We start from the raw sequence: 24,072 nt of genomic DNA, 5'->3' as shown, positions 1-24,072 counted from the left end.
CACTCAACGTTCGTCACTCAACTTACCCTTGTTCTGCCTTAAGCTTACTACCTACTGTTTACCAAGCTCTTTCGAAACGAGTTCTCAGTCGGTTCCAAACGTTTTCCAATCGATTAGATCAAACTTCATTTTTTTCCGGAGGTTATTGTCAAGTGAAACCACAACCTCACTAAGCTTCGTTGACCCAGGATTTCCTTGAAAATCATAGTGAGTGCTTATCGGCTGACAGAGGGTATCAAACACTTTTTTGAGTGTCATACGGCGCGAAACAGGTGCGCTGAGATTAATAAAGTATGATAATAATTTCTGAGGCCAGATAAAGGCGATCAGTTGTTTTGTTAATCGATTGCCGTGCATGAACGCTCGGATAAATTCTTTGGTCTCATAGTCAATGGAAGACAAATAAAGCCGGCAACCGAGACGATCCGAAAGGGGTCACATTCGATATGTGTATGTACTCACTCATTTGATTGTGACCTAAACCGCGCAATCCCACACGCGGTACTATTTGGTTGCTCTTTCCGGTAGGTAATTCCCCTAACTCGAGAGCAATAAAGTCGTAGTTTGTGTAGAAGTTAGCCAGATGAAAACATCTCCAAAAAGACTGCATGCACCCACATGAGATTTTATGATTTTTCTCATTTCTTCTACTGCCGGCAATTTGTGCTGACCCATCCCGTTGTTGGGCTTCGTCGATCTATACCAAACCATTAGCTGACGCCAGAGTTTCCGCTACGGATCGATGCAGTCGTGCTGACGCACTGAGTTCACAACAAAATGCTCAGGAAACCCATTCGTCGTAGGCAATCCAGTTTGGTGACGTCGAATAATACCTGTTCAATCAAGTAGAAAACAGAACACGTACACGTTGTGAGGGCTATAGATTTGGTGCTGGGCTCTGCGGGCTACGTGGCTTAACCACTTCCACCAGAGACCCATGTTATCCTCGCTGGAATTCTCGGTTTTCCGTTTCAACTGTTTGAATTTCCGCGGTACAAATTGAAAATTTTCGCGCTTTATATTTTCAGTCAGAATGTGGTTTATTGCTTCAGACACCGCTTCTTTCATACTATGTTCGACCAGTGACAAGTCACGCATGATTCAGATTTACCTGTTTGGCTAAGAACAACGAAAATTCTGGTACTACTTGGAAGACCAACAAACAAATCCGGTTACATAAGATATGTCGTTGGTTTCCATCAGTGTATATCTGGGTTTTCATGTCTTAACATTGAGGGAGTACTATCTGTCCATAAAACCTTCAGTTTGCTGCGTAAGATTTCAGCAGCCTTATGAGTAGTGTGTTACGTCTAGGAACGTTGCTCATTTAAAGAGAGCACTATATCTTGTGTGGTCCTCTCTAAACACGTTCGAACACAAGTACACCTGAAACAAGTTACCCTAATGTTTTGTCGGAAATTTATCCACAGCTCTTAGCGACGTCTTTTGAACAGTATTCAACCTCCGTATTTTCCGGAACTGCAGATTATTAAATTAGTTTCCCGAAACGAATACAGTGGGACTTTTCAAACCTATTAAGCGATGTCGATTACCTCTGCAGTATTACGATCCACTCTGTTCTTTCTAATTCCAACGTCTGGTTGCCAATATCCCTCGGTTTCGGGATACGGTACCGGAGCCTTTCGAACTTGGGTCTGTCTATACTTGACTCATAATACTCGTAATCTGGCAACGGTTTCCCATACGTGGCCGATTCCTCGTGGACACTGATAACCTCTTTCCACGATACCTATTGGTTAAAGAACCACAAGGTTAAGATAGGACAACTAGTCTGGTGAAATCGGATGATCAACCTTGTAGTTCCGTCTCACTGGTCGTCTACAGACTGCAAAAAATGAAAGTGCACCTCCGACCAAGGTTGATGTTTGTAGTATGAACTGTGATCAGTTCAACAAAGCTGAGCTGTTGACGTTATCCGACGAAGCACCTTCCGGTGTGGTTTTCTGACAGCAGCCTCGGGAACTCAAAAATTCGACTAATCTCATGCGTTTACTGAAGGCAAACCGAACAGCCTAAATAACGTCGGACCTTTCAGCATTCCAATTTTGTCGGTTATGAGAGCAGTCCATCAATGTCTTCTAAGTTGATTTGGTCTATACCACGTAAGCGTGGACTCCGAGTGCCCCGGTTTTCTTGAAGTGTGCTCGTCAGCTGATGGACTGTGCGGTCACATCGTTGGGCCTTCGATTCCTACCACTCGAGACGATCTGGAGCACGTTCCAAGTGTCTGTGTGTCGTGTTTTGTGTTGGTTTCACACATTTGCGAATAAACATCTATCTCATGCGTTATGGGTCTTGTAGAGCACATACTTACATGATTCTCGTTTGAACAATTGTCCTCATGTCTGCTCTTTTTTTGCACACCTGCTTGCCTTCATATTTGTACGAGTCACAAAGTGTCTGGTTCTGTTTTACTTTGAAGCCTGAAACTATATCTATACCATTCGCATTATGGTATCAAGCATGCGAATCCCGTCATATCGTGGTTTGGTTTTTTTTTCACCGTCTATTCTCATTCAAAACTTGGGATTCTTTTCAAACAATTCACCTAGAAGATGATGGTTCGTGAATTTAATAAAATAGCTTTTTTGAAATCTTGTTCGGTATTCAGTTTTGCCGTGTTCTTGTATTGAGACTGTCGTGCAACTTGCATGTAGTATATTTTCTCGACTGTTGCGTCTCGGGTGATCGTACGTACGGAAAGAAAGAAACCTGCATAGCTTCCAGCTTGAGATGCCTCTTGACTGGGAACCATGCGGACGCCGCCGGACGTGATCCCCCTCAACTACTGACCGTCCGCCTACCGGTGTCGCTCAATGCGCCATTCTTCCGTCCTTGGTGTATTCAACAGTTACGGGGACTGCTATCCATCAATAATCTCAGCCTCTCTCGCGTGTCCCTCGCGAAATTCCGCATTCCTCAAGCTCCACGTACTTCATCCATCTGGCATTTAATTCTCCTATTTTCTGCTTATGTTACAGTCTCTGGCCCCAGACAGCAAGCCAGCGGATCATGAACGTATAGGCAATGCAGCACGACGTATCGCCGATTTGTCGCATACCCTGCTCAGTCAGTTGGATAGTCTACGAGGTATGTTTTGTCTTCTTTCGGTCACTTTCATTCACTGGTTTTTATGTGGCATACTGATAGACGTGAGTGTCCGTGATTTGGTGTAGTTTAGTTGCCGTCGTCCACACAAGCGGTATCTATTCGTAACCAGATACTATCGCTTATCAGGTTGACAGCTTTTGCGATCTCTCCCGCTTTACACGTATCACAGGGGTACAATCGCTCATGTACGCAGTGAAGCATCGGTGTTGAACACTGATGTCATACCGTCGATGATCATGATGATTGCTCACAATGTACTTTGGCCAAAACACTGATACTACGACCAGGTTTTTGTTTGGAGTTGAAGGGATCCTAGTTCGTCAGGCTATGCTTGATTATTTGAAGTTGATGTTGGATGTTGCGTGCAACTCGTGTATATTGGGTAGAGAAGCTCCAAACGGGGAGAGGGGAGGAAACATCATTCTGATCGTTGCACGATTCTAGTAATGCCACTGATCTTAAGGATGAAGAACCATTGCTCTGGTTAAAGCAATCCTCCTCCTCAAAAACTCGGTTTCGTTCATTACGTGATGAATATGGGCTGTTACTGTACAACTGTGATCTCGCAACTATAAGAACTCCCTTTCACTCATCGTCAGTGCCTAATCGTATAATTTTATGTTCAAACTTTTTGCTCAGACCTTCGGAAACCCAAAGTCCGTGGTCCTGTATGGTGTGTTTCCTGCTTTCGGAAGACAATCGTTCTGAGACCTGCTCTCCTTGGTGATATGGTTGATGTTTCCCTCTGCCATAACACATATAAATACCTGTCTACTTGATTGGAAGTTTTACACAGCATTTTAGGCACCTCTGTAATTTCGTATGCTGTGAATTCACCTCTTGTCCGCGAAACCTTAATTAGTCCTCCAAGGGATCAATGAACTTGAGGTCGCTCGTCACCATGTTGCCGGTTACTGCCTGGTTGGTCTGTGTTCCGTACGGGATCCCGTTTGGCCTTCGGTAACTAGCATTATATCAAGCCTCGTTCTTCGGTTCGGTCGGCGCCAATGCGCCATCAAAAAGGTGACACCGGAATGGAATTCTTTGACCCGACAAGCACCAGTTTTAATAATAAGTGAATTAATGAATCGGGCACCTTTGAATCAGGCCACTGTGTTTCTCTGTTTCGTCTGCATCTGTTATTTCCTCCTCTCCCTGTATAAAAAATTCAGAGTTTAGTAAACTAGATAAATTGAAATGGGCGCATCTGGCAAACAACCAACAGTCACTCCAAACAGCTGATCCTTAATGAAACGATATGTGCCGTAACATCTTACGTGTGTATCCGACGCACCGATCTCTGCCTCTCGACTTTTCTTGTCTAGGTTTTGGCAACCTGGTAGTATCCTAGTTCTCGTGCTTCCTTCTGGTAGCATGGTAGCTAGGCTACAGCTGAACGATCGACGCAATACACGAGTAATAGCCCAGATATGAATATGTTAGGTCAAATAGCTGAAATTTGTGTTGACGTATCTTACCGCTAGCTAACGCTGTGATGGGACTATGCATGAATGCGTCTCATCACTCTCAGAAGCCGTGGCTCTGCAGATGTCTTTAATGGTTTCACTCCACCGCACAGATATGGAAGGCCTCTAAAGAAAGTCGTCGTTCAGCTGCAGCACCCTTTCGGCGCCTAACTGTCATGGCACCCGAAGGATGCACGAGGGCTGGGATACTGCCAGGCTGCCCGAACCTAGATAGGGGAAATCGAGAAGCAGAGGTCGGGTTCGAACCACGGACATTCCGGTCGGGATATTCGCGCTCTAACCACTTGGGCCATCTCGCCAAAGCCTCTAAAGACCGTACGACTGCCTCCGAACGTCTAAATACTATACTGGCGACTTGTGGTTTGATTCTACACGGTCGCACATGGACGTACGCAAGATTCTGTAACCTCCTAGTTGAGCCCGCGGTTTCCTATGACAGTGTAATATTCGGCTTTTTGTATTCAAATCCATTACTTGACTCTGGGATGGTTAACTGATCTCTTTCTTCTCTCTCTCTCTCTCCTTTCACTTCCCTCCCGTCGTTTCGCGGGTGTAATGGTTCTTTTTTTATACACCGTCGCCCTTTTCTTTCCTTTCCGTACTGGTGGTGTATTGCATGTTAAACAGAGAGTCCTCGCTTAGTGATGTACTTCCGCGCAAGTAGTCCGGAATGTAAGTGTGCGGCTGTAAGCATGCGTGCGTTTCTTCTGGCTTTTACCACTTTGTGCATGTTTTAGGCAATTTGAGCGCAACAGTTTTTTCTTTCTTTTTGCACGTGTGTGTGTGTGCGCGCATAATTTGTTGTCTTAACATCTTATCGGCAGTGTTTTCCTTTATGTTGGCTGGCAATGTGGTGTTCTTTTATACTAGATTGCGGTGTCTAGTCACTGCGTTGTTTTTGATGGCCAACGGCTCCCGGCAGCATGTACACCCTCACCCCTGGTGTCCTTCACACTGTGTGTAACTTTTATACAGCTGAATATTAACGTGGTTTATTTGAACGTCTTATTTTCGGATAGGGCGGGATGTTGCTGAGAAGTTCATCGGACGGCACGTGGCCTATCATCACCACTATTTACCCAGTTATACCATTGGTAAGTCTAGTTGCCATTATTGACACTAGCGTTCTTTGTACCTTGCTATGGTTATGCCTCCAGCTATAGCATATTGAATGTATTCAGAGAACTTCGAAAGTTACCTTTAGCATGCTAGTACGGGATATTTGCTGAGCGCTCATTGACAGCATATCCATAGTGTTATGCTTCTAGTGGTCATCAAGTTGTTTAACACGACTATAGCTTGTGCTTCGTTGATTGACTTCAGCTCCATGGATATTTTCCACTCGTGGAAGCTGTCTCTCCCGAACGCACCAAACCCAATTACTCAAAAAAGTTGATACCGGTTAGTCGTAGTAGACCGCTCATAGGGGCAGTCCCCAAGTTTCAGTCAATCTTTTGTTCTACTCGAAACCAAATCGCACGAAATTAGCGAAATACACTTATCGCGAACACATTTTTGTTTGCAAACGAGTGTACTTGATATCGGTTACTTTCGTACACCCACGAATCTGCTTTCCGCTCCCATTTTAGTACTTCCATTTTCCACTGGTTCCAATCACTTTTCATGGCTATTTTTTGTTTCCATCCAAGGTAGTCTCATTGACTTTGGTTACAAGAAGCTAGCCAGTCTTCAGTAGGGCATTCGTTCATTGTCGCTTGCCAGCAGCTGCTTGGGTCCGAACACGACCCACGCACGGACGATTACTACGCTGAGTAACCATTAGAATGGAGTATCCTGTGAGTTAAAGATAGCAAGACGAAGACTAAGGAAAGTACTGTACCGAATATAGCGATTCAGAACTGTCTGACCGCTCTCCAGTGATGTCAGCAAACGATGAATCGATGTGTTCTGGATTCGGGTTGTAACCGGAGTTACACCTCAACACGTCAGCCTTGTAAGCTGAGACCGTTCTGTTGAGCGACTATTCTTTGCAGAGCACTTAATACGGGTCCTTGTGAAGCCAATTTTACAGTCCAGATTCCCCTTGAAGTAACCGTTTTCGTCAAGTCCCTCTAGGTGGGTTCCCCTGAGGGGCACAGTTTAATAAGGGAATGTTGAGTATATTTGTAATGTACTCATAAGGTTGCTGAAAATCCATCGACAGCCCACGACCGGTTTCGCACTTCCACTTTGGGCTCATCAGGTAGGCGCAGTCCCCGGGTTTCCGTCAACCTTATGTTCTACTTGAAACCAAATTGCACGAAATTAGCGAATATACACTCATCTGCAAACTAATTTGGTTCTTTCGAGAGACTCACCTTTAGACCAGCTGAATCTCTCGTTTATGATGTTCTCAGGCAACTGAATGTTGAGTAGCTTCATCCGGTTTTTCTCTAATGAGTTCCAAATAATCGATATTGATTATTGATTGGAACGCTATACCTCAGACCATCTTCGGTATACCAAAGCCATGTTTTTTTCGGTGATTTTACCTGTAAGGCTGGTTGATGAGTTGCCTCGATTTACTTATGTTTTGCGTCCCTTTGTCGTTACTTAGTCAAATTGTTGTTCCCTCCATTAGATTTATTCGCTTTTCTAGATCTTAGTTCCATCTGGAATTTCCTATTAACTGAAACATGGAACAGTCTTTATGCAGCGTGTCCAGTTGAAGAATACTCTAAACAAGTGATTCGACTGGGCTTCGGTTGAGTTTCCCGTCAAAACCAAATTAGCTTGCAAATGAGTATACTTCGTCAAATTCACATATACTTAACCTTCAGCTGCATCGCATAGGCTCTTATTTGGCGGCGAGCTGTTTGAGGGCATTGATTTCGAATAGAATCCAACCTTAGCACATTTTGTTTAAATTGTATTCTCATTCGCCGTTCCTTCTCACTCCTGTAGTTGGCCCTGGCTCTACAAACCGTGCTTTGTACGTCCGACCTATCTGCTACCCGTTTCGACCACAGAAGGCGATTCCGGAGCAGGACGAGGATAAGAGCGGTGACGAGGCTGAATTCCGTATTGCCACGGCCATCGACCAGTTAAAGTCCATATTGGATTGTGAGGTAGGTAATTTCTTTGTAAGCCTTCCTCTTTTGCCATCTGTCGAGTTGGTTGGTGAGATATGTTTGGGTTACTTGGTGTGTGGTTTCCGATCGGAGCTACCTCCGGTCGGGTAGCTGTTGAACACCAGTGACCGAACATATTCCCACGAACTAGCTTCATTCGTCAAGCATTCCGGTTAGTATTTTTGTATATTTTTCCATCCAATACGGTCGCGCGGTTCTTTCATCCGGGCCCTCATTCTGAATGAAAAAGAATCCCTTGTCTGATTACGGATTCGTTTCAGTGGATCAGTGGATCCCGTAATTTTCCGATCTACTTTCTGTCGTTTTCTGTGTAGGCACGAGTAAAATTGACATCAGCTGCTTAGTCGGAGGGAACACTAAGCATGATACGCCTGTTGCCTTTTTCAAATATTACCTAAAGTTCATACGGTTGGCACTGGATTTAAGGTGACCGTTGCGATAATCTATCCCTTCGGAGGTTGCACTATAGCCCATGGTAGTTGGTACACTAGGCTTATGAATGCCAATTGGCTGCCTGCTGGATTATAGAATGCACTTGGCTATGCAAAGACCAACTCGGGAGGATTCAATGGTTAGAGTGCGGAAATGTTTACCAGAAAACATCTGGTTCGAGCCCAAATGATTGCTCTTGCCTGGCCTTGAGAACCTTGGCGATATCTCTACCCTCTAGCCTTCGGAAATATAGATACAACGGATTTTCCGCCGAGGATCATCCACTTCCTGTCATAACAACAACCGAAACAACCAGTGGTGACATCCCCCTTGGGCTTTCCTACGAGTTTTGATGTACTTGCTCCTGATTGATGCAAATGTAATTAAGCTATGGATTTTAAAAAGCTCAGGGTCCTTGTTCTATACCGTGTCACAAATTTTCGTTATAGTTGCAGTACTGCATGTTGGCGCGCAACGTAGTCTTGTTGGAGATAATCAATCCAAGGTGCTGAGTGCGCCCTTATGCTCTTCCATTAACGCAAGTGACCGGACGCGTTTTGCAGTGAGGCCTTTTGACCGAGCCGCGCAGCACATCAGTCTCACTGATCTGATGACAGGCCAAAGTGTGCTCACAGCCACTCATTTCATGGAGAACCTCCCTTTAGGTAAGGCAACCGACAGTGGCCATTCACCTTTCGACCATCGTTGTCTCTAGATCTTTTCCGGAGTTTAATATGAACGGATCGTCAATGATGGATATAGAAGCATGATGAACTTGGGCACTGTTCGCTTTCTGTTTATTTCCGACCATATTCTCCATCCAACCCGCAAAAGGATCGAAGACCAGTATATTTTCTTGCTTGAGATGGCTCACCGGCTAAGCGCGAAGTTACTGGCCGGAAGGCCCGTAGTCCGAACCCAGCTTCTGCATCTCGACTGCCTCTGTAAAGGTTTGGGCAACCTGATAGTATTTCAGCCCATGTGCTCCCTTCTGGTGGCTTGGCAGCTATGCACCGGAAAGGTGTTACAGTCAGGCGACGATGACCGCGATGTTCTCATTTCCTTCACGCCCAGACAGGTAATTTCCAAACCAGGAGTCTTACCTAACAGGACTTCACTCGCTACCTACGTCTGATCTCGAAGGTACGCATGTACTATCCGATGGCCTATTTTTTGGTACGTAGCACTGTCACCATGGTTGACACGAGTTGCTGAGTTTTTTTTCCTGCTTTCAGCCACCCAGTGACCCAACCATCCTTCAGTCTGCGCACTCAGTGGCTGTTGCAACCCAAAGTCTGATTCACACGGCTAGGTCTATTGGATTGGCCCCACCGTCGGATGCAGTGGACCGTGCTCGGCGTGCTGGCACTTCTTACCATGGTGCCTCTCTATGGCGGACCGAACTCACTGTGGCCTTGGCAACACAGGACATGTGTCAACTAGCCCAACTGTGTTCGGCCGTTCTTCAGGAGGAGAATGCACATCCTGACTCGAAAGATCTATTTGGCACCTCCACACGTCTTGTTCCGTCCAAGGAGCGTCTTCTAGCCGCTGTACGTCGGGTTGCCGCTGCTTCTGCTCAGCTCCTGATGTCCGCTAAATCCAGAAAGTCCAAATGTTCTTCCGCGGATATTCAAAAGTTTCAGGTAAGTGTATTATGAAGTGCTCGATTTTCATCTTCCTGGTCGTCTGAGTAATCGTTTGACTGTCTATGTGCGTGTGTGCTATTTAGGTCGCCGGGCAGTCGGTCAAGGAAGCTACGGACAAACTCTCTGGAGTGTTGCACCAAGCTAACTTTACGTGTGACTCCACTGGCCTGTATGTGATCACCCCCATTTCGGCAACCTTACAGGTAGGTTTTCTGGTGTTGGCGCAGCAACTGATAGAGGCCATCATACCCTTTTTTCATACAGTGTCTTCATGTATTCCATAGCCCACCGTCATCCGGACTAAACTAAACGCTTGTGAGGACTCCAACTGCTTCCAAATTTTCTGACCTTTTTAGTAAGAAAGAATACGGGATATTAAAGAACGAGGCATCTGTCTCAGTTGGTTATCCCTGTACACACAAAGTGGTTTGTGGTGTGCGATTAGACGGTCGCTTTAAAGTAGGGGTTCTCTGCGGCCTAGGCATCCGATTCCGACCGAGTTGTTGCTGTCGATTCCCTCTTTTCACTGACTTTTGTGAACTCCTGTAGCGAGATTGTGCGCGCTCGTCACTGTCCCCACACTGCCATCCATCCCACAGGCATAGTGTGGAATAAGATAAACCAGGTTACACAGCTCGATTAGCAGTCGAAACTTGCAAGTCTACGAAGTATTCTGTCTTCTGTTATGTTCTCTTCCCCAAAACTTGTTTCCGGGCTGACATCGTCTTGTATCGTCTGCAAGCTACACACTTGCGGTGCACCGTTTTTACTGCCTTGGCCTACTTGTTCAACCTTCCCAAACTTGTCATCCTTGCTGTTGTATCATTTCAGAATGTGATCGAAACTCACAGCAAAATCCATTCTCATCAGTCTGAGTTAGATGCCTTACAACAGCGTCTCGCTCAGCTTCAAGACAACCAGGTCCGATCGCACCCAACCTTGTTCGATCCACAAGCAGTCACCTCTGATTGACTAATCGCGTGCCAGGAACTGGATAGGATATCTACTATTTTTCTGCCTTTTCCCTTCGTTTTCTGTGTTTCTTTGTACATATTAACCATGTCCAATTGAGTGAGGAGGTGCCTATCGGCAAGAGGCCAGTCTTTTTTCAACCAAGTAGCAGCAACATTCGATTTCACTGTTTCAGTTTCGTTTTCCCTCGATCACCAGCAATACTGTGCCTACTCAGCCCCGCACAATTGGTCAGGGTTTTTCTCTCTCTCATTTAGGCCACATTCTCCGTTAGCCGTGTTTTACTATCACTAGTGTGACCGCGATCATGATGTTCAATTTGTCTTCCTTGCCTTGGCCAACCACCTGATTTCATCACCTCTTATTTTGCACAGCACGCGTGAATAGTCACCCAACACAGCTACACCGTGCTCACAGAGCTTTCAACAACCCCATGCACGAACATTCACGTAACTCATGCATGCTTTAGTTTTTTTTTAATTTCACACAACTCCCGACCATTTATATCCAAACTATTTTTCCTTTGGTTTCTGTGCTACGTGTGTTTTATCGAATCAGCTCGCTTTTTGTATGCTTCTACCAGATACTGTCATCTCTGTTCATCTGTCTACAACTCTGTCTCATACGTATAGCCCCTCGTGTTCGATTTCACAGCGGGTATCGTCTAACTACCATTACCCATAATAAGCACAGTTGCTGTTATCATTGCCTCGGCGTGGTGTGTTCGCTTTTGCTACCGCGGGTTCAGGTGACATCAACTGGTATGTGCTGACTGGTGGTGTGTTCAAATTAGGATGACGGCGAGACACAAGCTTTCGTCAGGGACGTTAGCTCTACATTTGACATGTACTAGGGTTACTTGTACCGTTCGTTACTGATTCACTGGTTATCTTGACGTGATGGGGCTCGCAGTCAGTCTACATAGGATTTGCAAAGGCATGTTGAGGACAGCTTCAAAACTGTTTCTCCTCAGGAGCAATCAGTTTACTGGTTAGGCCACCGCCTACAGTGTCAGGTCTCCCATTTTCGCGAAACCGTAGCAGTTGGAACCAATGTACCCTTGATCTTTGACTGAACTGCCTGAGAGCAACACTGGGTTTGCTTCCAGGTCGTTCGCCGAACCTGCCGAGTGGTTAGTGGCTGTCGATTTATGCTACTGCTTCAGGATTATTGTCTCTTGTTCTTCAGCTCCACTGTTGCCCCGGATCGCCTCAACCCCTCAATGACGGTCAGCACATACGGCGGTTTAAACAGCTTCAGTTGGGGCATGGAGAAGGACTTATATTGCTTGTTTGCTTAAATCTCGATAGCGCTCGCAAATAGCCGACCGATGATAGTTTTGATTGAAACCCAGCTAATCAGAAGCGCATCTGTGATTCACCACTGGTCAGATTGTTTCGATTTATGAATATCTTCAGCTCACGGGGGCCATATTGCACTCGCAGAAACACACTGGACAGCACGTGCGAACTCCATTTCGCACACCAACGGTGATTCAACTGCTCGCCCAATCTTTTTGACCGGGTCGTGACATCTCAGGACTAAATTACAGGATGTCTGTTTACATATTCAGTCGCTCACCACTGAATGGATTGCAACTTAGCGCCAGGGTTTCAAAGCAATACGGTTAGGGGCAGTTTATTACTTTTGACGCTGAACGTGTGAGTGGCATGGCTGACTGGAGTGAAAAACGCGAATAGCTACACAGCTTGTTCCCCCGCAGGAATCGAACTTGGAGTTGAATAGCTGCAGTTTTGGGTGCATAATCACGTGGCAGTTGAAAACACCCCAACAGCCAGTCGAGCTTGCACCGAACCTGTGGTTGCTTGGGTTGGTCCAGCGACGTCAGGTTACGTCGGATGACAAAGACAACCGGAATCACATCGCCGATGGCGGCAGCAATGTTCTCACGGAGACGAAAATGTGGGTGATAGGCAAACCTAATCGGTAAACCGGTGCCGTCGATCGTCTTATCCAACCTATCGTGACTGCCCCTTCCAGGCACGCAGACCAAAATGAATCAGTGACTTCCCGACTATCTAGAACAGCTATACTTGCTAGAATCAGTTCTGTGAAGAGACTTAGCTAATTTTTTGTCCATTGATGTCGCAATGCTTGGTGGTCGCGTAATTCTTGTTGCGGCAATGCATTTGTCACTCTCCTCATGCACCATGATGTTTCGTACTCGACTTTTTCTGACGCCATCCGAATGACTGGTGACACGGCTTGAATGCATCCGCTGTCTGGCTATGGGTTGCATTCGCAGAACCAAATTCATAGGCTTGTAGGCTCAAATTTTGTGCTTCTCTCAGAATCTACGTGTATACCAGCGAGCAATGAATAGCAAAATGTGATGTAATGGCGAGACCGATGTTCAACGTGTTCCACGAGTGGCATTCCCTTTACGCAGGTTGTTGTGACCTGTCGTGTGTCGATTATTACTGATCGGGCGACACTCCTTGATGTTTGCTTTCAGTTTCCAGAGGGACTCAACTAACAGGTGACAGCTTCAACACCCTGGATGCTTCCCAAGAACAAGGCCATATATATACATACATACTTTTGATACAGAACAGAAAGAAAGCGTTCAGCCGTAGCACCCTTCCGGTGCCTAGCTGGCCATGCCACTCGAAGGAAGCACGAGGGCTGGGATACTGCCAGGTTGCCCAAGCCTAGACAGGGCTTTTGATACAGACAGCCTCCCCTGACGAAACTGAATGGACTTGAGCCTAGATGTAATAAACAAGAGCCATAGACCTGATCTTGGGACGAATGGGATTTTTCGGACTCTGAGGGTCCATCGCGGGTGGTTGCTTATGGACGGTCCTCTCTTCTGATTCTTTGTAGCAGAATAAATAACGGGAAAACGGACGAAAAAGGCGGGTGTTTATCTGGATACGAGGTCTGCACCCTCACCAATGACAGCATCCCTGCACTCCCGTTTCCCACGAGTGTTTGGTGTGCAAGGGACAACTGAGTCACGGTATCTGGACGTCACTGATTTGGACTTGCATATAGAAGCTGCCCATCCAAATGTACTTGACCCATACCCACAGAATTTAAATCACGGGCCGCTTCTGGACACGCACACGCTTTCTGTTCTGTAGGTTTGGGGTATACATCCTCATGTTCCTCTGGTTTTTTACTTTAACGGGTCGCTTAAATCAACCTCCATTGCCATCTTGCAGCTCCCACTAGCTGTGCAAATCGGGCGAGTTGTCTCCCACGCGTCTATCCAGCTCCTTGATTGTCTTTTTCCCTGCAGATCTCCACACTTCTACATTCCGCACTGTGTCGTGATGCTTTACTCCTGGTGTGGATGGTCAAGAGCTAGGATCCCTTCCACCTTTGGGAGACTTTGAGGATAGTCATCTAATAACTTAATAGCGCATCTATTTCATTTCCTGAGTGCAAATATAATAGTTGATGGGCCCACAGGACAGTAGTGATCTTTCTGGGCGTTACCAGGCTTAGAGATTCATTTGCACTCTCTTTGTTCTCCCGATACATGAATTTAGAGAGATTTACTGAAAGAGTACCACCGCTACGAGGAACATCCTGGTAACAGAGGACTTTATGGACGCGACTACTCTTTCATCGCAGTTCCCCTCAAACAGTCCTAGATTCACAATTGGCTGCTTTGTACCCCAGAAACAAACGCTACATTGGAGATTCCCCCGCACCATCGACCTGGTTTTATGTGTTAACCGTTTCGCTGGGCGGTAATTGTTCCAAATACCGCTGATGCTCTGTCCCGCAGCTGGGCTTAGCCGAGTATCTGACAGTCTGGGTTTCGTGCATGGTGCAGCTCGCAAGTCAGAACTGTAGTACGCATTGAAGGTGATAAAAGCACTCAGTATCCACTGAGTACCATTGTTGGTCACGTGAAACGCCTTGGTTCTGATTGGTATTGGAAACACTGTCCACTCCCGGCTTTGTCTTCTTTGGGGCTCGAAAAGTGGATCTTGCATTCCTGTTTTTGTTCCTGGTGGCCCGTACTGCGGACTTAGGATCGCTATATAAAACTTAGTACATCTCAACCACGAGTAGACCAGAATACCGAACTATTGCAGAATTCACCCTAGACACTCAAGACATTACACCGTGCATTAAAAACTTTAGAACTGAAGTCTTATTGCTCCGGTGTATCAGGTCCGATTCGGTTCCCGTTAATAACCTTTCCCATGAGAAAATGTCCTTGCTAGAGGGAATATTTTAGTATTCCCCAAAATTTCTTCCACATGGAAGCAGTAATTCACAACAAAAGCGGTGATAATTGACTTGGTCATTGAGTACTGGTCGATTCCAGTTTCATGAAGATTAGCGTATATTCAGCAGTTGTGTCAACCTAGGTATCCGTTGTTACAGTAACTCTGCATGGCCTTCGAAGTACTCCTGCTGATGATTTTGGGGCTCTGCACTTTCACGTAGTTGCGGTTACTTCACCACTGACTGGATAGTTTGTTTTTGGGGTCTCTACATGTTGACGCGTGAAAAAACTACCTTCAGCCATTCTGCGAAGAGTTTGTTCAAGAGACCCACTCCCATGCATCGTGGACACCACATGTTGCCCTGAGATGAATTGATTTCGATCGCGTACCTGCTCATCCGATGTCGTCTTGCGGTGTTTCTTCCATGAGCGAGGAAGCGCGATAGTCTTCTGCTATTTTCGGAGCTTGACTAGTGGAGAAAACTTGGGGGGGGGGTGAGATAGCTGGCTCCAGTCGAGTATTGTGGTCCGATTTGGAGCGTTCGTCATTTTGTGCTAATGTTTAGACAGTCTGGACGCTACAACCCATACAAGGCCGTCGTGATATCCGCTGAAGTCAGTATTTATGATCATATTCGACCACCTGGCACAAAAGTACCCCGGATTTGTGCTCTCCCAAAGCCCCACAGATCCGATCTACCTCTCAAGATCATCCTCGACATGTCCAATTTTCCCAGTTAGAATACAGCCACCAACATCCAGTTCGAAAAGTATGCTGCTACCTTCCGTTAGTCAGTTTCGGGGATCTAAAGATCACTTGTTCTCTCTCTCTCTCGCGACTTTTTGCCACATCCCGTTCACCGAAACAATGGGTTGTGTGCGACTATTGAGTGCAGTGGCAAGGTGCACTCATTCAGGACGTCGAGAAACTCTGGCCGCTTTTCACATACAATGTTTCCGTTTGGTTTTAGTAGTAAAATTTATTAACAGAAAGACGGAGTCATGATGAGATCACTTTTGAATTCCCCGCTAGCAGATCTGCTCATGAACATATGTGAGACCGAACAGCCAAGTGTACATGGACAATTTATACTTCGGCGCCATTTCCGTATACGGTGTATTTGTAATTGACACCGATAATATCAATGCCACCATGTAGCACCGTTTCAACTCAATTCACACTATTATCCAGTTTACTCTTGGATCTGTGTGTCACGAACAGACAGGTTTTCTTGATGATGACATTCTCAAGGAGGCTGGCGGCACTGCAAATTCCGCAAAAGAAAAATATGGACAGGTCAGTATATTCACCTTGGTAGCTTTGCTCCGTCTCGAAAAATAGCGAAAATCGACCGGCAGAGCCATAAAAGTGTTTAGAAGGCGCAGTTTGGCGGAGCGGGTATCCAGAACGCTTCATACTAAAATTATGCAACCTACAAAGCCGTGGACCAAAGAGCACTCAGTCGAGAAAAAAGTGAACCTTTACTCAAGGGAGATAAAGTTGCCGAAGCAGTGGCCAGAAAGCTAAGACATCCCATTGATATGACGCACATGACCGCTAGTTTGTGTTTAAGTTTCATTTCCAACCCCACAAATGGCGAGTTCTTCCGCTAACTACTGAGATGGTTCAAGTGGTTAGAGCGTGAATTTACTGACCGGAAGGTCCGTATCTCGACTTCGCCGTCTAGGCTTGGGCAACCTGGCAGTATCCCAGCCCTCGTGACTCCTTCGGGTAGCATGGCAGCTAGGCACCGAAAGGGTGTTACAGCTGGACGATCGTATGTGCTCATTTGTGTGCTCGTCTCAGGCATCGTAGGTTAGTCACACGACAAGTTACCTGTCAGAGAGAAAAGTGGTTGGAAGAAACACAGTTCGAGTGCATTTGCATCCGGAAACAATCGTGTCGAACACATTCGGCGCATACCTGCCATGCAACCCGAAGGAAGCCCGAGAGATGAGATACTGCCAGATTGCCCAAGTCAGGACAGGAGAAGTCAACAGCGGAAGTTTGGTTTGAACCACTGACCTTCCGGTCAGTAAACGCGCGCTATAACTACTGAACCGTCTAGCTTCCACAACCAACCAGCATGTTGTCCAAGTCATGTACCAATCGTCCCTGATTCAGATTACTATCGATTAAAAAGGTCATCGAAATCCGACTACTTGACCCACATCTATGCACCCAAAAGAAACTGGTATGACTTGATGACCCACCCTAACACACAAAATCCCTCGGACGGCACCCAACGGGGATTTAGCTTGAATTAGCTAATTGGTTTTCCTTCCGCCTTAAATATCGACCAACATCGTAACCTAGTCACTTGCGCGGACGAAACGTTTGTGTAAAGAGCGGAACGTTGCCCAGCAATAAATCTGCTGATTGTTACAAAACTTTTCCGAAAACGATGACTACTCAGTCGGTTCCAAACGTTTTTCAACTGATTGAAACTCGTACGACCTTTGAACTTGCGTTGGCCTAAGAACAATCAACCTCCGCAAACTTGTCCGACCATGAAGTGATTCACGTAACCCTGTTTGACCCTTGCTTACCCGTCAGTTTACCTAACCGTACACGTGATTTCTGCTGGATATCATTTACGTTTGTGATGCAGTGGCTAGGATCACCCATCAGGGCCTTGTTCGACATTAATTCCACTCGTCTGGGAGAACCGTGATACGACTCTGTGTAAGTTTCACATTAGTAAAATCACCAATAACCATCTAGTTGGACATACAACTTTAACCGAAGCTCCGCTAGTCTGATTTTGCTAATGTAACCGTCTTCACCCCCTCCCCCAGCAATGACGAATCACGGATAGTGGCCCCCAACGGGTCTTAGTCGGGAGGCCACTCATGAGGGGGGGGGAACATCCTCTACTGAATCTACGGGCAACTAGAAATATGCACACGCCAGAGTTCTGTGATGCTGCTTTATAACACTTGTAATAGGATAACCTCCCTTATAGAGACCTCGTTCTCGTCCACAGTCACCACTCTAACAATTAGTAGAACTCTACGATGTTTCATTAATTGCATGTCAGGTAATGGCACTGGTGATCATAAGGTGGCATTATTATGAAGTATCCTAGTTCGAAGTTCCGAGTTCCAACTATCTCACAGGGCTTAAGTCGTGGTTGTTAACTTTGATCCTCCCATCTCTGAAGTGACCATGATCCGGAGCGATGAACCGTAGCATTCCCACTGTTCGGATTACCAAGCGAAGCTGAACAGCTAACTCCTCACCAGAAGAAACTAGTTGGTAGGAGAGAGGATTTTGGTCAGTCGTTTCGAGAAAAGACGAACTCACAGTTCCTCTCTTAAAGCGGTGTTATCTTCAGAAGAGATCACTTGCTCGATCGTGGCAAACAATCTTCCTACAGCAAATAACTGCAGCAAACTGGCTTCAATAACAGAGGATCTTTTTCGACACTTGTTGTCTTCCAACAGGACCGAAGTCATAAGCGACCAGACGCAAGTAGTTTTTTCCTGAAATTTGGTCTGAAGGAGAAGTCATGGCAGTATATAGAAGGTGTTCGTTCGTGTTGTGGAACCCCAATCACTTCCTGTCTGAATTGGTGCACGAGTTTTGTTCCCTGGTCTTTGTTTGAGGTGGAGAAATCCCGCCGGATCACCTACGGTAGTCTTTATTGGAAGCTTACTGAGGGGTTCACCACAGTCAAAGTTCACCAAACTGCCGTGAAGTGTTCTTTACTGGGGGGTATTTCTTGCTGAGAGCTTACTGAGGGCATATTACTTACTCCTCACTTAGCTATTCAGGCCCTTCACCCACACATTATCTCCGAACTCCAGACAACTTTAAATGTTTTGACCCTTCCATCTTAACTTGCTTAGACTGGCGCATCTACGGTAGACTCCCATCGTAGTGTATCCATTATTGACTGGTACATACACTCGTTCGCAGGTGAGCTGTTCTCGGTACACCCAACATTTGCACACTGCTATTGATCTTCGAAATTTTTGTGGGAACAATTACTCTGGGTGGATTCCTTCTTCAACTAGAGCTGAAAGATTCGCATCACCTCAATGAAATTGACTTCGCTTACAAAAGTTGAAGGCCCATAAATACATCAAGAGAGACTGACTGAAACGCTGAACCCTATCAAAACTGAATTCGCCTGCTTAAACATGCTTTGCACTTAAGCCGTTCGAAGGCACTTAGGCGCCATCTGCTGAGTCAGCGTCCCCGCTGTACGCTCCGGTCAAGCTTTGGTGTTGAGAAACTGAACATTGACATGTTTTTCCTCTCGACTATGCTGCTGTCCTATATATACCCATGCTAGGATGATCAGATTCCTGAAAATTATCCCAGAACATCCGAAACCTACTGAGACCCTGAAACTCTGCTAAACGTCGATCAGACAGTCGTGGACCGACGTCAGACAGTGTCCTTCTAAATACAGTGCGAGACAGCCTTGGATCAAAGTTTAACGGTGCCTCTCGAATATATAGCGCGAGGCCGTTGTACTATTTGCAGTCTGTCCCTTGGTCGCAATAAAGCTGTTGTCCTCCTCGTAGGTGCTTATTTTTCCCGCACCAGGCACCGGAGTGGGACAGCAGCCAAATATAACAGATTGGTGACTCTCGAACCCACGGAGCCATGATAATAACTGCTGAATCGTTGGAGGAAATTCTGTTGTCTGAAGCGGTGCAAATGCGAAGAAGGAATCTTGAATGTGAAAAATTCAAGTTATTTACCATGACGGAAGACCAGTACAACTATCTTATTTTCGTACTTGGCCTTCAGTTGCGTTCAGAGAGTAATATTAGAGCAAGGCTATTGAACCAGATTGAACAAACTCCCGAGATAATGCTGCAGTCCATTACCCGCGAGTGCCAGCGCCTCTTGAATCACAAACACGACACGACAATGTTGAAGAGACCATTATCCAACCCTGCTTTCAATACCGCCAAGACGACTTCGATGTAAGTCCCCGTGGCGGCAAATTGGAACGGAGCAAAACACCCTTCGGCATGCTGTCAATGCGGTGAGTTAAATTTTATACGATTGTGTTCCTATAAAAGGCATAAATTTCCGGTGTGCAATAGACGTGGGCACAAGTAAAGCCGGTGCCGGACGCGAAGAGCTAGTCTAGGATACAACCAAACCTGGAGGTAACGAAGCAAACGCAAGCAGTCAAATCCATGGCCTAAAGCAACCGTACTATGGTGTTGGAGACCATGAACCAACAACCAATGACCGTTGGCATTATCCGCGATGTCACCAAGAATGACAGCGCAGTAAAGAAGGCAATGGGGTGCCGCCAATCCAGCGGGCTAACAACCTGTTCATCAGGAGAAACTCCTGTAACATTTTCAACGACGAAGTTCATTATCTGTTGTCAGTTGCTGCCTTCTCTTTGTTGACTGAATCGTCGTTCCCACCAAACTTCACCACCGGCTCCTAGCACAGTTTCATGAAGAACATCCAGGGATAAGCCATATGAATGCCCTCGCTCGCAGCTGTTTCTTGGTCCGGTACAGATGAACACATGGAGCAGGTATGTCGAAGTTCTTTGCGAAGTTCACGAACTTTAACACGTATTCGTGCGCAGTCTTTCAAATGATTCACTGAACTGTTAGTTCTTCATACCGAGGACATAGAACACTAGTAGATGTTCATCGCAATTAAGTATACGGTAATCGTGACCTTGGGGTATCATGACTGAATTCATGAGCTCCGTGCACGGTGAGCATAGGTTAGGTACAGTTACGAATTAAGCTGTTAAAGTCATCTTCGCCTCTTCTTAGCGCCCAGCACGACGATATACGGGTTCTGCGTGTAGCACATTCCAACGGATTTTAAATCACATGAAAGTCTTTCTTGATTACTGTTTGTTGAAAATATGGATCTTCTAAGTTGGACGCGCGTGAAGAAAAACACGTAAAACCAGTATCCCTAACAGGGTTTCCTGTGCCTTATTCACATCAGCAATCGCGATGCTTGCTGAATGAATCACAGTGACATGACCGCTGGGAGGAACTTCCATCAAGCCATTATGTCTCCATGCAAATTGCTAAATGAGCGATTCTGGAAGGACGGGGTGGCCAGTACCATTGTATTGTAAATCTCGGTTGGTGACCGGTGACACTGGAAGTTCTTTTGTTCACACAGCAGAACTCGTTTGAAAACACTTTCCACGGAGGTTGAACACTGTTGAATATCGCCTGATATCCTACCCTTAATCCATACAAAACATTCGTTGGACACTTTCCTTTACTCGGGACAACTAGACCTGCGGAACACACACACAACTCAGTTTTTTTAGCCACTCGATTCTAAATGCTCATCCGTTGCACTGCCTTCCATATACCCTCACATACATGATCAACGTTCGACAAAAGTGACCCACTTTGTTGACACCAGGCCAGAAACACTGATTGGCCTACACGCTGCCTCGCCCAGGCTACCGTTAGCTTAGTTTTCCATTCCCATAAGGCGGGTAGATCGATCAAGTCAATTCCGTTCGGTTTGTTTACGTTCACGAACCAGCTTGTGACATGCGCGTAAAAGATGTCAGTTGGCAGGCAATTTACAACCAGGCTGAGAGAAAACGGGACAAATATTTCTGAAAGTGGGCAAAATCGACTCTGACCAACAAAGTTAGAACAAGGGGTTTAGCGAAGTGGGTTATGGAAAATCGGTATTTGGTGCTCTCCAATATAAAAGGATAATACTAACAGGAGCGAACCGCTAAATTCAGACGTATGAAAACGTGACAGATCGTTATTCCAGTCGCAGTGAAGCCGAATTCACGAAGTAGTTCCGTGGCGATCAGCCCTCTTGATGGTCGCTTTGAGACGAACGACTAACATTCTAGCAGCGAATACGAACACCAGATTCTAACAGGCTTGATCTCACGTTTCCCTACCAGAACCACATACACTGCCATCAGATGGCGATAAAATGGGTTTCCTATTCTGGTTGTTTTTACGTCCCCACTTCACTATAATAACTAATTTTGACGATGGCAGTCAGTATGTGTTGCGGGAGATTTTGACTCTGGAAGACACTGTGTGGCTTTTGTTCATTTTATGAAAGTAGAGGAAAGACATATGTTGCAGTATATTACGATTTCATTCTTACTCTTCATTTGCAGACGTAAAACATGCAAGATAACGTAGTAAGATGGAAAACGACAGATGTAACCGGATATTGATCGTCTGTGTAAAAGTCGGTCAGCGCCATGCTAACTGCAACATCTTTTGAGTACATGGTGCCAATCAATAAGCCCCTGGAAGGGCCTCGGGAAGCAACTTGATGAGTCAGATATTGGAACAAGAAATAGAAGCAATTCGTGGCGGACGGTATCAAGGATACGTCGTGCGATCGATGGCTCTAGGCTTCGAGTCGACCCGTGAAATTTGGTTGCACGTCTGGCTCTGATAAGGAAGCTGAGTTTTTTTACCGGAGACAACTGTCCTTGTGACTGAGGTTTGTGATTTCGGTCAGTTGGGAGATTCTTGGGGCTATTTCACTTCTTTCCCATGCTTGGTTTTATATTCAGCGGTGAGATCCGAGTTAGGTTATGTAGGTAAAGTAATAGCCCGTATCGATAATTCCACCGCTGACACCAGTTTTGCTGTTTCAGTGGAACCGAGATAGAGGAGCGTAATTTATTACCATATGTCTCATCAGCTCGAGGCAAATCCGGGAAAAGGACCCGCGGATACTCGGTCGACTGTGGTGTACAGGTTTTCTTCGCACAGCTGCACACGCATCATTAGGGTTACTTGTGTCATTTTTGGCATAATTCACGCAGTCCAGCCGCTTTCACCAGGTTTCCGCTTGATGCTATGGAGGCATCAACTAACTTCGCAGCACTCTAGATCTCCAACATGTTGAAGACAGATCACCGCCGAGACCGACAACCCCGTCACCTTGGAGCCATACGCTTAAACTGCTTTTGTCGCGTCTGCGCCCGGACCGTCCGAAGGAGGTGGCGGCGGCCTACGCGCCGGTGGAGTTAATGGAAGTTCGAAGATATGATTCATGGGGTTTACCTGTGCCACGCTGGTTGAAGGTGGGCTCTTCAACTGGTAATGACTTTCGCGTCATGCGTTGCCAGTATTGAGACAAACGGTCATTGAAACTAGCTAATGCGGGAGAGGAATGGTTCTCCTAATCTGGCCGATTGAATTGAAGTACGTGGGATCAGATAAAAAATAAATGGAGGTAGGAGCAGACAAGCTTTGAATTTATGCGCATATAGATGCCAACGACAAGATTTACGTTCACTCCGAAAAATGGCACGGCAGCAGCTGGCAAAATAACAAGAATACAAACCGGGAATCATTGCTCTTCTAATTAGGGTCGTTCTTTAACTGCTGCTTATTTGTTTGTAGGTGTAGTTGTTTGGATTGCCACATAATTTGGATGTCAAGTCCCAGTGCTTATTTTATCCAGTGATGTGATTTAAACTGTCGCACCAATAAGGGAAGTATTACACAGACAAGGAAAGGGATAACCAAATAAATGAATGGGCGAAAATTTTGTCTTTATGACTCGAAAAATGAGTACAAGGCGCATTGTGTCCGTTCACGGACACAAGTAATCGGGACTACATCGTCTACAGGTAGAATATTTTGTGGTCCCGACAGAGGTAACAAAATTTTAGACGGGCTTCGCTTATCAAAAAATTTCAGGAGAATGAAAGTCAGGTGAGCGAAAGCCTATCAAAAAGGGTCCTTCAATTGTTGCAGGAATGGTAAGCGCTGGTGGCATGAAAGTTAGATCTATCGGTCAAAAAACATTTCCCTTCATTGTGGGGTCTAAAAATTTCAGAACAGACTAACATCACAAAACACGACCGAAAACATAAACCTGTGGCATTTCATCAAATCGGATGCTGCGTTTAAGAAAAGAGGAGCTTTCTCTCTGACAGCAGTCACTAAGGCGGTAATCTTCATCATCATCATCATCATCAACAGCATGACATCAGTGTTCAACACCGATGCTTCACTGCCGTACAACCATGACTTATTTGAAAGCCTCATTGTAAAGAAAAGAGTAAAGGTGGACGGGGGAGGGACTTAGTGTCAGATTAACACAATGATTCCGAGGTGCCTACACCTCTAAA

General features: G+C 45.8%; 1 protein-coding gene across 1 annotated transcript in view; it reads left to right on the top strand.

Moving 5' to 3' along the window:
• T265_04735 (hypothetical protein) overlaps positions 1–11,447 on the top strand; it is a gene marked incomplete at both ends in the record, with an annotated part of 132,107 nt that extends 120,660 nt beyond the window's left edge. The window contains 7 exons of the mRNA XM_009169548.1: positions 3,003–3,111; positions 5,247–5,291; positions 5,639–5,713; positions 7,524–7,687; positions 9,379–9,789; positions 9,876–9,995; positions 10,624–11,447. Of these exons, the coding sequence (XP_009167812.1) occupies positions 3,003–3,111; positions 5,247–5,291; positions 5,639–5,713; positions 7,524–7,687; positions 9,379–9,789; positions 9,876–9,995; positions 10,624–10,764 (1,065 nt within the window). The remainder of the gene's footprint in view (positions 1–3,002; positions 3,112–5,246; positions 5,292–5,638; positions 5,714–7,523; positions 7,688–9,378; positions 9,790–9,875; positions 9,996–10,623) is intronic.
• Positions 11,448–24,072: the final 12,625 nt, after the last annotated feature.

This window comes from Opisthorchis viverrini (assembly GCF_000715545.1).
Source record: "Opisthorchis viverrini unplaced genomic scaffold opera_v5_79, whole genome shotgun sequence".
In the NCBI taxonomy this organism is placed as follows: domain Eukaryota; kingdom Metazoa; phylum Platyhelminthes; class Trematoda; order Opisthorchiida; family Opisthorchiidae; genus Opisthorchis; species Opisthorchis viverrini.
This window is presented reverse-complemented; position numbering and strand designations above follow the sequence as displayed.